At 36.3% G+C, this 14,681-nt stretch overlaps 1 protein-coding gene across 5 annotated transcripts in view; it reads right to left on the minus strand.

Annotated features, from left to right (window-relative positions):
• Positions 1-14,681, minus strand: part of PLEKHH2 (pleckstrin homology, MyTH4 and FERM domain containing H2) — an 89,083-nt gene that overhangs the window by 13,365 nt on the left and 61,037 nt on the right. For 4 of the 5 annotated variants that reach the window (XM_033125225.1, XM_033125226.1, XM_033125223.1 and 1 more), the window contains 6 exons: positions 13,666-13,778; positions 9,733-9,912; positions 8,728-8,825; positions 6,648-6,825; positions 5,577-5,732; positions 3,637-3,734 (listed from right to left, as the gene is read on the minus strand). In XM_033125225.1, the coding sequence (XP_032981116.1) occupies positions 3,637-3,734; positions 5,577-5,732; positions 6,648-6,825; positions 8,728-8,825; positions 9,733-9,912; positions 13,666-13,778 (823 nt within the window). The remainder of the gene's footprint in view (positions 1-3,636; positions 3,735-5,576; positions 5,733-6,647; positions 6,826-8,727; positions 8,826-9,732; positions 9,913-13,665; positions 13,779-14,681) is intronic. The other variant, XR_004424850.1, reaches the window with a different exon arrangement.

The following is a 14,681-nucleotide window of genomic DNA, read 5'->3' on the forward strand; positions in this document are numbered from 1 at the left end:
GACTCGGACCCAAGGGCTTCACATTTGCTGACGTTTAGTCTTTCAGAAAACATGAGAGGTAGGTACTTTTTCATCTCCATTTCACATAGAACGTATGAGGCACAGAGATGGTAAATGACTTGCTCAAAGCCATACAGTGAGTGGAGGAGCTAGGATTCGAACCCAGGCAGTTTCTTCCCAGGGCCCAAGTTCTTCACTACTCTGCTATACTGGTCCTACAACAGCATTAATCACATTGCTAAGATTTTGTGTCTGTCTCTCCCTATAAATCGTAAGACTCTAAAGGGCAGGGAATTCTATGCACCTTTGAATCCCCAGGGCTTCAACAAGGCCTGGCCCTGGCAGACACTGAACAGATATTTACTGCATGAAGGGATAAATAAATGGTAGGGAGAACTGCTAAATATGGGAATTATTTGCAAAAAATAGCTTGAGGTAAGAAACCAAATTAAATAATCAGCATAAATATGAACAGAATTTAAATATTAGTTTCCAAATGGTCATCTGTGAGAACAAGTTCAAAACCTGTTAATTACATATTTAACCTCTGAATCTAAATAATTAAAATTCCATAACTTAGTAAATATAAACAAAAATTCCATGATGAAGAGAGATGATATTTTAGTTTTTATGACACTGCTGCTTGACAGCTGAAGAATCAAGTCCGTGGCTGCACGATAGGTCACAGCCAGTTCCCCTCCTGACTGTGTCACTGGAAATGAGGGCTCATTGTCTAAGTTATTTATACACATACACAAAGCAAGACCATATTTAGAAATAGAGTCCTTTCTCATTGCTGCGGCTATCTGGCCATTTCAGACTTCTGTTAAAAATTAAACCTTTTTGTTAAGTTGTGTTTTTTTCCTGATGTCAAAGATATTGTCATGAGGCTTTTATTCTTTTTTTTTTTTTTTTTTTTTTTTAACAAGGCAGTCTTTGGTATGTGTTATTCATGACTCTTTGTCCTTCCTAGTGGTGTTTGCTAGCCTTGAAGCATTATTTTTATCTGTGTCTTTCAGGACACCTTTCCCCATTTGTTCCAAATTTAATTTTGGTTTCAACTGTAGCCATCATAGGTGGAATTAGTATGTGTTAAATAAACATTCATGAAGTATGCATTAATAGAAGTAGCCATGAACGTAATTCCATGTAGTGCCAGCAGAAGGAAATGAGAATTCCTGAACCCATTCTACATACAGATGTATGGCAGGTCAGAGCAGCTGGCTCCCTTCCACAACAGGTAAGATCAAGAGACAGGGGCAGCAATGAGGACCTCTAGATCAGTGCTTCTCAAAATGCAGCATGCATAAGAATCACTTGGAGAATTGTTCAAAACACAGACGCCTGGGTCTTACCCCAGAGATGGACTCATTGGGTCTGATGTTAATAATTTGCATTTCTAATGTGTTTCCATGGGATGCTGAAGCTGCAGGTTCAGGGCCCCCACTTTGAGGACCACGGCCCTAGCAATCACAGAATTGAAACAATCATCTGGAAGGTACAAGTATTCCAGTCCATTGCTCCTGCCAGACACCAAAGGCCACAGATGAAGGTTGTCATTAGTGGAAACAGGTTCCTCCAGGATCAGAGCCTATTCTACGTCCGTTATCTAAGTAATCCTGCTTATAGCGAGGAAAGCATGATTTTTAAACTTTTGGATACCAAAGCTTAATAGTCACCTTCTTGCGCTCTCGGGACTCTTGCTAATCACCACAGCTCATGAGCCCCCGAACAGAGAAGTTCCAATGGCTCACACTACCATTATTCAGATCAAAGGAGTTTGTTTAAAAACACAGTGGATGGCTGTTTCTGTAATAGCATTAATCACATTGCTAAGATCTCGTGTCTGTCTCTCCCGGGGGTTGACTGTATGAGAGGAGTCCACAATATGAATGCACCATATTTATTTAACCACTCTCCTATTAATCAACATACTATAAGCACCCCCACCCCGCCCCGGCACACACACACTCATTTTTCACTGTTCTAAACACTATGGCAGAGAAAATACTGGGACATACTGGAATACTCTTGCCCACTTATGTGGGTATTTTTGTGGGATAGATTATTAGAAAAAGAAATCCTGAACTGGATCAAAGCCTAGTACATTCTTCACGTTATATAATGGCTTTCCTTCCTACATTCCAATTTCAGGTCTATCACTATCTTCAAAAAGTAGGCCTCTGAAAGAAATCAGTACTACAGCAATAATTCCACAAGGCTCTTGGTCTGATATCTTAGATTCCTTATTTTATGGGGTATAAGAACCCAACAAAACCAGTATGTTACATTTTTTGGGGGGTGACGGGGAGGATACAGTTAATATGACCTGGTCAATGAACACTGTTTATTAAATACAACCTTCTGTTAATACTTGGAAAAAAAGAAGATATTGAAAAACAAAACAAAAAACAAGATGTAAAAACAACTTCAGTTTCGTTCGATAGATGAACAGATAAAGATGTTATATAGAATATTTTGAGGGGGATTAGTAGCAATGTGTCTTTTACTGTAATACATGTTTTTAAATTTAAAGATTCACTATATTGTTTGATCACACCTCCTATTGTACACCTGAAACTAATATAACTAATATACACTAATATATACTAAATATAACTAATATTTACATAACTAAAATATAACTAATATAACTAATATAACTAACATAATATAACTAATATATACTAAATATATACCAACTATAATTTAAAAAAATATTTCAAATAAGAAGAGACAGAAAGAAAATGTTTTCTGACCATATCCTAAAGTATATTACAATTTTATCTGTTGAGAAGGTATGTACTCCAGCCCCACTGGCTTTTTCCCAATTCCTGAAATACTGCACAGCCTCCCTCTACAGGATTTTGAACATTCTTTTCTATCCATTTCTATGCTCCCACCCCCAGCCCTCTTCTGACCTTGACATAAGCATCATTTCCTCAAAGAAGCCTCCCGATGTCTCCAGTCTAGGTCCAGCTTCTAGTTAGGTGCTCTCACAGACCACATTCTTTTCTTTCAGGGAACTTAATATGTAATTATAGATTCATTAGAGTTATTGTGTGATTAAAAACTGTCTCTTCCACTAACCTATAAATTCCCCAAAATCAGGGACTGTGTTTGTGTCTGTTTTTATTACTATTTTATCCAGAGCATCTAGCAAAGTCCCTGGCTTTAATTGAAGAGAGAGAGAGACAGAGAGACAGAGAATGAAAAAATGAGAATGAATGAGTATGAATACGTCATTTCTAAAAGTCTTGGGTAAACAAATATGTCTTCTTACTACAGATCTCAGTAGCGTATTTGAGTATTTAGTCTTTATGAAAAATGAAATAATAGTGGTAAAGGAAACTTTGAAGTGCAAAATTCACCCTAAGACAGCAGCTATTTTTTCCATAATTTTCTTCTCATCTTTGTCCAAATGCAAATTTTTATAAAATATAATTATTCATGACATTAAAAGGCTAGAATTAGAAACAAAATTTTATGTGACAGTTTATTCCTCCAGAAGTTCAGTTATCATTTATAGAAAAACAAATATACAGATAAATATAACGTAAGCCTATTCAGTAGGTGCATGATTTGAACATAAGTGTATATACTCCTACTTTGGCATTTGGCGTTGGTATTACACACCTGTTTTTATAAGTTAGACGAACAGTTCTCGTACCTTCCCATTTCCCAGGCTGCTGTTCTTTGGAAGCCTGTTCCCACTTAGAAATAATGTCACAAATCTAGAAGGCAATGAAAAATGGAGATTTATATTTTTCAAACTGGTATGTTTTGAAGACAAGTATGTTTGTACACTGAAAATTTTCAATTACTGAAAATGGACCGAAGCTTTTTGTTTTAAGCTTCTGTGCAGCTCTGAGTTTAGGGCTTAATTATAAATTGCTCTTTGGTCCACTTATCCTTTTGGTCACACATTAACTTTGGACTATGGCAATAATTTTTTTACTGAAAAAGGAATCTTAATGAAGGACTGCGTGAGACTGGAAAGAAGAGGATTCCAGGAATTGTTTCATGATTTAGTCACTGAAGAAGCAACTTTTTTACCTTCTGACTTATAAATATTGAAATAACTGAAGTCATACCAAAGAAATCTGGAATCAAATCTTAAGACTCTTTGATTGGGAAAGAACAAAAATTCTTCAGGAAACAAATAAATGTTTGTTTATTTTACTGATCATTTACAGAACTATAAAATAAAAGTTTTCTAAAATATGTGGTAAGTAGTAATTCTCCAAAGCCCCTGGTATTTACTTAGCTCAAGTTAGCCAAAAATACTGGTTTATCTTCCTGACTAATTATTAACAATATTGCTCCAGTAATGTCTGTCTCAAAAATTTACATTTGGATTTGTTGAACCGAACAGGATATATTTGGAGATGAGGAGAAAATGAGACATTCATTTACATAGATTTCTCAATATGCAATGGAAGAAATAGGCAAAGGGGTGTGGGGAGAAACCATATCTACTAAAGTTTATCCTAGGGAACTAAGCCTGGTCTTTAACAGTAATCTGTAGAACCCCACGGAGCCCCAACCAGTTGTTTTGCAAGTAGAGCTAGGCTTTGAGAGTTACTGATGTTTCAGAGCTTTAAGCTTAAGAGCTATTACTTATATGTCTAGATCTTCCCCTACTATGACCCAATTTTTTATGTCCAAATCATAGAAATACCTTCACCCCATAACTAGGCACTTAATCCCAAGAGCAATCAAGGACCACATCAAGTAAGGAAAGGGTCCAGACCCGGCTCTAGCTGTTCGATTTGGGGTAAATCATTTCCCCCCCCGGGCCTCACTTTCCTCATTTGCAAAAGTGTTTCTCTAAGCTTCCTTATGGTTCTGTAATTCTACATTTCTAATTGTTGCCATCCCTAGAAACTTTATAAAAGTTATTTTACTATGACCTAGAAGAGATTGTTAAAATTTTTCCAGTTTTCTGTCTTTGCTCATGATTTTTCCCTATGTCTGGAAATCCCTCTTTATTTCCACAGGTCCATTTCCTCCCCATTCTTCAAAGTCCAGTTCAGATTCCCTAATTTCCAATGCTGAACTTAATCTCTCCCTTTGTGGAATATTCACAGCACTCTTAAAACATTTATCACTTTCAACTCTTGTTTAAGGCTGTCGGTGTACAAGGCTGCTCTGTGTATAAGTTCACTGTGGGCAGGGACCATTTCTGATCCTTCTTTGTATTCCCCACAGGGTCTGTTCATCTCTTGGGACACAATAAGTAGTTCAACAAATATTGCTCAGTGAATGAATAAAATGGAAAGCAATTTTATCAGAGCTAGAGCTTCTCCTCCACTTTTATTACCTTAATATTTAGGGTATGCTTACTATTATTATTTTTCTCTCTTTAACATGGAATATGTGTGTGTGCAGATTGTATATTAAGAATCCTATGGCTTCAAAAAAATCCTGCAAGTTTATTTTTTTTTTTATTGTGAAGATTAGATTGCTTAAATTTTTTGAAAACTCCTGAACTAAACTTGTTGCAAATAGCAAAGCGTAGTTTCTTTGCTGTTTGCAGGGTGTGCCTGTGCCTCCTTCAAAGGACTTGGTATTACCTTGATGTTTCCTTGAAGACAATGGTCTAAATCTCTGCCAGAAGGATCGTCAGTAAACAGTGCAAAACCAGACTGTGCAGGCTTCCTCATTCCTGTATCCTGGTTCAAAGTATTCAAAAATTCTTCCACTGTGGTGGATGCATCAAATCCAACTACCTAAACAGAAATAACAAAGTTGTTCTGTTAATAAAAAGTATGTACACTTCCAACTTAGATTTCCAGGGGGAAAACCAGACATACTTGATGCGTGATTAATGTAACATATATTTATGTAGGTGCTTTAACTTTTTTCCCCCCAAAGTGCAACTGGAGAAAATTAATGTCATCTTAGTCGTTAGCTTGCTGTAAGAATTCATAAATTTCGGCAGCGAATTGACATGAATTCAAAGTAAGATCATTTGACAGCTGTAAACATCTTGCAGAGATATTGTGCCTATCGATTAAAAGCAAACCAAGAACTACAGTACCATATATAATCTGTAAGCACATGAAAAAAACAACAACAAGAAATGCACTTAAACAAATGGACTTTTATGCATTTAATGTTTGATTCTTGAATAAGCAGTTAAGTATCTGAATTCCGCGATAAAAGACTGATGGCTACAAGACTAATTGCTAGCTTTGGAACATGGTTGCTTCAGTTAATAAGTGAGCATCTAGGTCTGAGAGTTGGGAGGGCCTGGATAAGTTTTCCCAGACAATTTCAGAGATTTGGAGACTTTAAAGAGACTGAACTTGTACACACCCAATGTTAGCTATTATTTCCTCAGTAGCAGGTGCACTGGTGTCTTCAAACCAAAGTATTTTTGTTTATCTCCATCAGAATTGTAATAGCAGTGAAACTCCTCCCTTATTTGGTTCAATATGGATTTGTTTTTAGTGTGAATTCTTTTTAGGAAAACTGTTTCAAAACTCAGCTGTTCTGATAAAAAGATTTAATATATTTTGCATGTTTATCATTGCCAGCTGCTGACATAGGTAGGTAGACAGTCTCACTTCCTTGTTGCCCAGAGGTAACACTTAGGACTCTAAGCTCAGCATGTTTTCTTCAGAGTACGAAGTCTAACCTACCTGATATATGCCGTTCATGAAGTGCACGGGGATACTGAAGGGCAAAGAATGATGATAAGGATTTCGAAGAAGGGTTGAAAGAATTTCCATTCTTGAGGGTCTTGCTTCTCGATCTCCATTTTGTTGTGTTCTTTCTACACATCGCTGGCAATAAATGGCATATTTTCCAAATTCTGTCCTATAATACAAAACTTAAGATAAAGCCTAAGGATAAATTTAATTAAGACAGCCTAAAATAGATTATATATAACCATTAAGAAAGCTTTCCTGGGTGTACATTACTACACTGTATTATGCTAATTTTGACAGTAACTTTTCTTTTTGAATGTAATATTAAACCTCTGTAACTTTTCTCAAATTTTAGCTTTTTTTTACACTTTTTTTGGGGCGCTGGGGTGGGGTCCCAATCCAGCCCATAATACTACCTCCTACTGGTATTTACTGTACCTCCCAAATAAACTACCTCCATTCAAATCCTTATCTCAGGGACTGCTTCCGGGAAAACTCAAATGAAAGAAATCTCTAAATGATAAGGACTCTTTTGGGAAAATAAAAAAAACACACAACCAAACTACCCCTAGTATACTTTTTCTTTTTTTCGTAAGGAGTGCACAGCTCATAGTGGCCCATGTGGGGAGCGAGCCGGCAACCTTGGTGTTATTAGTACCAAGCTCTAACCAACTGAGCTAACCGGCCACCCCTGCCCTAATATACTCTTGATATCGACGCTTCAGGGCATTTTTCCATGTATTATTGGCTCTTTACATGTGCGTCGCCTCACAGTGATGACAGGGGCTATGCTTTATTGATCTTCTTATCCTTTGCAGGCAGTGCCTTAGATGTAGACACATCAATGCTGCTTTATTTGCTTAGGTCAGTGACATTAGTTCTTGTTCTAGTTTCCTTACTTTTGCCACTGACGGAATCAAACTTCCCCACAAAGCATCCTTCATTTTTATCATATTATTACAGTCACAAGATAAATTTTATATTACCAGCCATTATATAGTCAATATATAATAATTGTGTCCACAAAGATAAAGAAAAGAATTGTATAAAGAATAGTATAGGATAATGTAAAAAACACACGAGGTAGCAGAGTTCTATTTGGAAGTTAGTGCTTGACTGCTAAACAAGGTAACAAAATATCTTTAAACAGAAATAAAAATATATTTTCCTTCTTTATCTTAGAAAACATGCATGTCTTAAAGTGTTAAGCTTTAAACAAAACATGGGAGTAAATAAATGTAACAGCTGGATAGAAATCTTATTTGACCTCATTTTTATGTATAATTTTTGTTCCGTTAATAAAGGAAGATTGTTAACACCTCTAAATATATTTGTATTCAAGTGTCTTCTAGGCAGACTTTAACATGTCACCCTTTGCGTGATTTGTCACTAACTGCAACTGAAATCACATGACATTGATCATAGTCCCTAAACTATATTAGGAACTACAAAATATTTTTCTACTGCTTCAAAGTTGTTTTTTGTTTAATTGTGCTTGTTTGTTTGATTGTTTTAGTGCTAGTCTATTTGAGCAACCTAACACGAACCTCTTGGACAAAATGACCCTGATAACCCGTTGGCTGGGTGTCCTGGGTACCAATGTAAGAAAGCTATTGTGACAATTGGATTTTAAATGTATTTTTCAAGGGAATAAAAATTCTGAAGTAATTCAGATACACACAAGGATAAAAGCAGGGAAGACAATCAGGGAAATTTTCCACATAAAAGAATTCAATGTGGAGAAAAACAGTAATACGGAAAACTAAGGAAACAAAATAGTTGCTGCTATAACAATAACTAATAAGTCATTCATACTTGAATTGTACATAGACTTTTCATTAAAAAATATTCTTTGCCACATTTTAAGCTTTCACTGCAATCTTCCATGAGATTTATCATAACAAAGGAAATATTTTCCAAGTTCCACAAAAATGATAACCAAAGGTTTCCTGTACCCACATTTGTTTCACACATTCTTCCATAAATGTACCAGGCAGGTCACTAAATACTTATGACTTATTGCAGACTAAGAGGTCACATAAATGGGTCAGCTGGCTAGTTTTCTACACACCTGGAATCTGCATTCCTCTTTAGGTGAAGCCTGAGGAGCCACAGGAAAGGGTGATGAGGAAGGAAGAGCCCCACACATAGCGCCAAGAGTTGCCAGGCCTGGGCAAAGAGAAGCAGCATAGGTTAGACATCATATGGCAGTCAGATCCACGTAAGAACGGTGTGACTGACAGAAGTGGGAAGACTAAAGGGATGATAATCTTTCTTGACCCCAAAACGTTTTTGTTTTGTCCACAAATACATTATCTGCTTGCTTAGAGCATGTATAATACTCTAAACATAAAAACTCCACCTTGGGTCAGATTCATAACCCATCTAGTTATGTATACCGTTGTCTACAACTGAGGTACCAAAAGATACGTAGATACTGGCAGTCCTTTTTGACATCACACTCAAAGACTTAGGGACATTGCTCCTTTTTTGTTTATTTATGTATTTACTCCTTCATTGAAATATAAGTGGCTTTGAGAAAGGATAAATAAAAAACAGTAAAAAATCATGTGCTCCAAAACAAAAATCAATCTACCCACACAGATATATATAAATAAGGGGCAAGTATGCAAATATTAACAGAGATTATCTTTAGGCAATATGATTTTTACTTTTCCTTTGCAAAGATGTCTACTGTAGAGGTATTTATTATAGGAAAATAATAAACCTAAATGTATAGTAATTGATATTAATGCAATCATTAATATTTTGAGGAATGTTGAAGAACACAGGGGAAATGATTGCTCTATAGTTTTAAAATATTAGTATGCACACTGTAACCCTAGTGATGTGAAAAACTATGAAAATGTATAAATATACGCACATATACATTTCTATAAAAACATATATATATATACATATATATACATAAACTGAAAGGATACACATCAAAATATTATAGCTATTTTTCCTTTTCCTACTTTCTGTATTTTGCAAATGTCTCTATTGAATATGCGTCATTCTTACAATTAGGACAACATCATTTAAAATTGCATGTATATGTATCACTATATACCTGCAATGGTCCTGGTTGATTCTGTGGCTGTCTCCGTCTTGTCTGTTTAATGAGCTGACAGAAAATTTCATTCTGTAGCTCAGGATGTGTCAGACAGATTTGCAAAGCACTCTGGGCTAGAGATATGTGGTAATCAATTGCAGGGGAGTCAACTGCAGCATTTATAAAAAGCTGGCAGGTCTGAATGAAGGAAAAAAAAAAGCCTCAAGGTAAGAAATGATTAGATTTACTCTGTATGAATTACATCAATTGTCTTCTTAGCAACAGTTTTTGTTTAAAAGGATGAAAATATATTATGATAACACTAATCAAAAGAAGTGCGAGTAGCTACGTTAATATCAGACAAAGTAGATTTCAGAGCAAGGAATTCTGCCAGAGATAAAGAGGGCCATTTTATAATAATAAAGAGGTCAGTTCATCCAGAGGATATAACAATCCTAAATGATTATGTACTGAATAACAGAGCTTCAAAATATATGGAGCAAAAGCTGACAGGACTGCAAGGAGAACTAGCCAAATGCATAGTTATAGTGGGAGATTTCAATACCCCTTTCTCAGTAATTGAGAGAACAAATAGAAAATCAGTACTGATTTAGAAAACTTGAACAACACTATCAACCACCTTAACCTAAATGACATAGAAAACTCCACCCAAGAACAGAATATGCATTCATTTTTAAGGATATATGGGACATTAGTGAACTCTTGTCCTCCAGACTATAAACTTCATAAAGACAGGGACTCTGAATTATATATCTTTGGATTCTTCACACAGCATAAAGTGACAGAGTAAATGTTTCATGAATGAACGGATTTAAAATATGATTAAATAAATATCTATGAAGAATGATTAAAGGGAAGTATTCATAAACACCAATGGTTGGCTTTAATCATTGTGTTGTTTTATAGTAAGTAGTCTTTGTCTCTTCTGAGGACAGAATATTAGCAAATAAATTTACTCTCTAACTTAAAGCGTTGCTGCCAAAGCATTACATGAAATACTTAATATGAAAAGATTTCCACCATTAAATCTTATTATATTAAGGAAGTACCCATCACTATTTTATGGAAGTTAAAATATGTCAAATGCCTCTTCTGAATCTATAGAGATGACTGTCTACTTAATAATTAATAATATTAATAGATATCCTAATATTTAGCCATCCTTGATTTCCTGAAACAAATCTCCTTTAGTCACTATTTAGTATTCTTATAATATGATGCTGGATTCTGTGCACTAACGTTTTATTAGTTTTTGCACAAAATGCTGTGTTTGTATAATCATTTCCGGGGTTTGGTATCAAAGTAATACTCACGTCACAAAAAGAATCTGGTGATATGATGATTGAGAATTGCTTCAAAATAATCCAGTGTGGATGGGGAGAATAAAACAAAATCGGCCATGTGCTGATGACTGTGGAGCTGGGTGATGAGTACCTTGGACCTCATAATATTTTCTCTATTCATATATATTTGAAATTTTCCAAAATAAAAAGTAAAAGTAAAAAACAGAATTTGGGAAATTCCTTCTTTTCTATGCCTTGTGACAGTTTAAACAGCATTGAAATTATCTACACTTATAAAGTTTAATAGATTCTCAGTTTAAATTTTCATTCTTCCGTGGAATCAAGTTAGGCCCTCTATATTTTGTTATAATGTTGATTACTTCATCCCAATTTTCAAATATATTTGCATAGAGTCTTTCTTGCTTTCAGTGTTTGTGTATTCTACGGGTGGGTTATTAAAAATGTTGCATTATGGTAATTTTAAAACATGAACAAAAGTACAGAGAATAGTATAATGATTAATTTTATGTACTCATCACCAAGTGTCAACAATTATTAGCATTTCGCCAAACTTTTTTCATTCAATCCCCACTGTACTTTTTATTCTGGAATATTTTAATGTTATCATGTTATTTTACCAAAAAATACTTCAGTATAGACCTCCAATTGATAAAGATTTTTTTCCCCATAACCACCAGGTCATAGCACCCCCACCCAAATTAACAATAATTCCTTAGTATTATGTAAGAAACAGATAAGGTTTTTTTTTAGATTTTTTTTATTGGGGAAGGGGAACAGGACTTTATTGGGGAACAGTGTGTACTTCCAGGCCTTTTTCCAAGTCAAGTTGTTATCCTTTCAATCTTAGTTGTGCAGGGTGCCGTTCAGCTTCAAGTTGTTGTCCTTTCAGTCTTAAATGTGGAGGGAGCAGCTCAGCTCCAGGACGAGTTGCAGTTTTCTAGTTTCAGGGGGCACAGCCCACCATCCCTTGTGGGAGTTGAACTGGCAACCTTGTGGTTGAGAGGACACACTCCAACCAACTGAGCCATCTGGGAGCTCAGCAGCAGCTCAGCTCAAGGTGCTGTGTTCAATCTTAGTTGCAGGGGGCACTACCCACCATCCCTTGCGGGACTCCAGGAGTTGAACTGGCAACCTTGTGTTGAGAGCCCACTGGCCCATGTGGGAGTCGAACCGACAGCCTTCGGAGTTAGGAGCACGGAACTCTAACCGCCTGAGACACCGGGCCGGCCCCAGATGATTTTTTTGAGAGGAGAGGAATGTAGGCAAGAAGCAGCCAAAAGAAAGACAAAAACTGAGACTCTAAGAGACTAAGGGAAAATGAAGTACCAAGGTTCTGGTGTGGAGTCGAGACCTGAAGCCATAGAAGGTACAATGTATTTGGAGACTGAAGGAATGGAGGAGATACAGATGAAATAATGTCTGTTGGGGAGAGAGGTTTGAGGTGTTCATGTCCGATGCCCTCTAATTTTCTCAATGAAATAGAAGCTAAGTTGTTATAAGGAACACAATTGAGTGGGGAGTTTGAGGGTGAATGTGACCAAAGAAGCAAAAGGAGAGAGAGTTGGCTCTGAGGAATGAAGACCACAGATTTATATGGGCTCCAGTCCACACGGTTGTTTAATGTTCTCTAGCTGTGCAGATTGATTAACGTGGCAGCAGACAAGACAGCAGCATTGATCTAGGTTGAGGTTTGGGTGAAGAATGCATGGAATTTTGGGTCCCAAGGAACTATGAGTACTAATGAAAGTAATCTAGGCTGAATAAGAAGGAAGAAAAGCTTCCTTGCTCTTTCGATTTTTACCACACTCTTTCGATTTCAAAAAAAAAATTAAATAAATAAATGGCTCAAAACAGAGGTCTTAGTGAGGATGAAAAATGGAAGAGTAAGAAAATAAGAGAGCTTGTAGGCTAAGAGAATATAGTTAAAGAAAGAGATATGAGAATTTAAACTTTTAGAGGTGGTGTACTTGCAAGGAATGGTGACGTCAGGGTGTGGACGTGGTGAATGGGAAGGTGAAGCAGACTAGAGGTGAAGCTTACTCGTATTAAGAAAGTCAGGAATCTCAAGACCATGGCATTGGTGTGGCAAGTAATAATAGTCATTCAGCATACTGGTAAGATTTGACGTAGACAGAAAGGATGTGAGTTGGAAGCCAAAATCCTTAATGAAATTTGAAGAGTTACCAGAAACTGATTGATGACAAAGATGGCTGGATAAAGAGTGATATAGTTGAATGACAAGTTTCAAGTGCTCAGGGATTTCTACTAGAAGTTGAATGATAAGAATTTGAGGGTAGCATTGGAGAAGCAGAAGGATGTTGAACCCTCTCCCAACACTGAGGTTGGTGTGACGTGTGAAATCCTTCCACTTGAGAGGTTAATGGCGAAATGACTCTTCTGATACTGTTTCACATTGCCCAAACCATACATAGTTTATTTCAGTAAATCCCAAATCCTTACTCAAAAAAATCAAATGAAATTCACCTAACTTTATTGCAGTGGATTTTCTTAATAATAATAATCACATTTTGAATTTTCTTGGAAAGACTAAAACTTTCTAACCTAAATTATTTATTTTTTCCAATTAAAAAAATTTTACAACATACAACTCCATACAAAATTTTACCTTAAATAATTTAATAGCCTCTGTCTGTAGAGCTTCAGAAGGTAGTGTTGTCAGAGGGGAAACGATTCCTTCCTTGCTGTGACACAGTGTAGGATGTCTCCATATCTGAGAGGCTAAATACAGAAAAATATGAATAGAAAACAGAAAGGATCACTTATTTTGGCCTCCCGTTTACTAACCCGTTAGAAATTAGCTCATTCAGGCCTGACTCACTACTTTAAGTCATAAAGGTCATGAAAAAACCTTTGGCAACATTATGTTACTTCATTTTCCAGGCCAGTGGGATTCTCATGTTTCTGCTTTGGATAAATTAAATCTAGAAGAGTTTGGTCCTAAGAGTCCTGGCTGAAAAGTATCTACCAGGGCACTATTATGTTGCTTAAATCTGCTAAACATTCAGATAGGGAGATGACTATACATGAGGAGAGAAGAAAGATCTAGAAAGGAGAAGGCAAAGTAGGAGGAGATAGAATGATACAGAGGAACTTGAATATATTCTTAAAAATCAACATTTATGAAATTCCTATGCTGGATACTGAAAATAAAGTGTGATCTCTGCAATTAGGTAAAACATAACATAGAATCTAGATTCTCAATGGGGAAACCTTGGCCATAAAAAATCATTAAGATGCAAAGCAATAAATGCCGTAAAAGAGTTAAATGGCAAAGTGCATTGGGACATAATTTTAACATGTATTAAATACCTTTTACGAGCCAGATCCTGAGCTGGAATGGGCTGGCTGGGGGAGCTCCTAAGGTCGGTAGGATTTGTATCAGGTTGGTGAGGAATGTGAAGGAAGGGGGGCATTTCAGACAGAGGAGTAATGTGAGCAAAGGCAGAGGTATCACAGGACATGGCATATCTTGGAATGATGGTGTCCCTGGAGCCTAACAACCACAATGAGAATCCTAGCCCATGACAAGCAAAGACAATGAAAAGGTGGGTACACTGCAGAGAAACAGGAACCACAAAGTGAAAACTCCATTAGACTACAGGGGGTTAGGGTCCATTTCAT

The sequence above is a fragment of the Rhinolophus ferrumequinum genome, chromosome 13 (genome assembly GCF_004115265.2).
Source record: "Rhinolophus ferrumequinum isolate MPI-CBG mRhiFer1 chromosome 13, mRhiFer1_v1.p, whole genome shotgun sequence".
Taxonomy (NCBI): Eukaryota; Metazoa; Chordata; class Mammalia; order Chiroptera; family Rhinolophidae; genus Rhinolophus; species Rhinolophus ferrumequinum.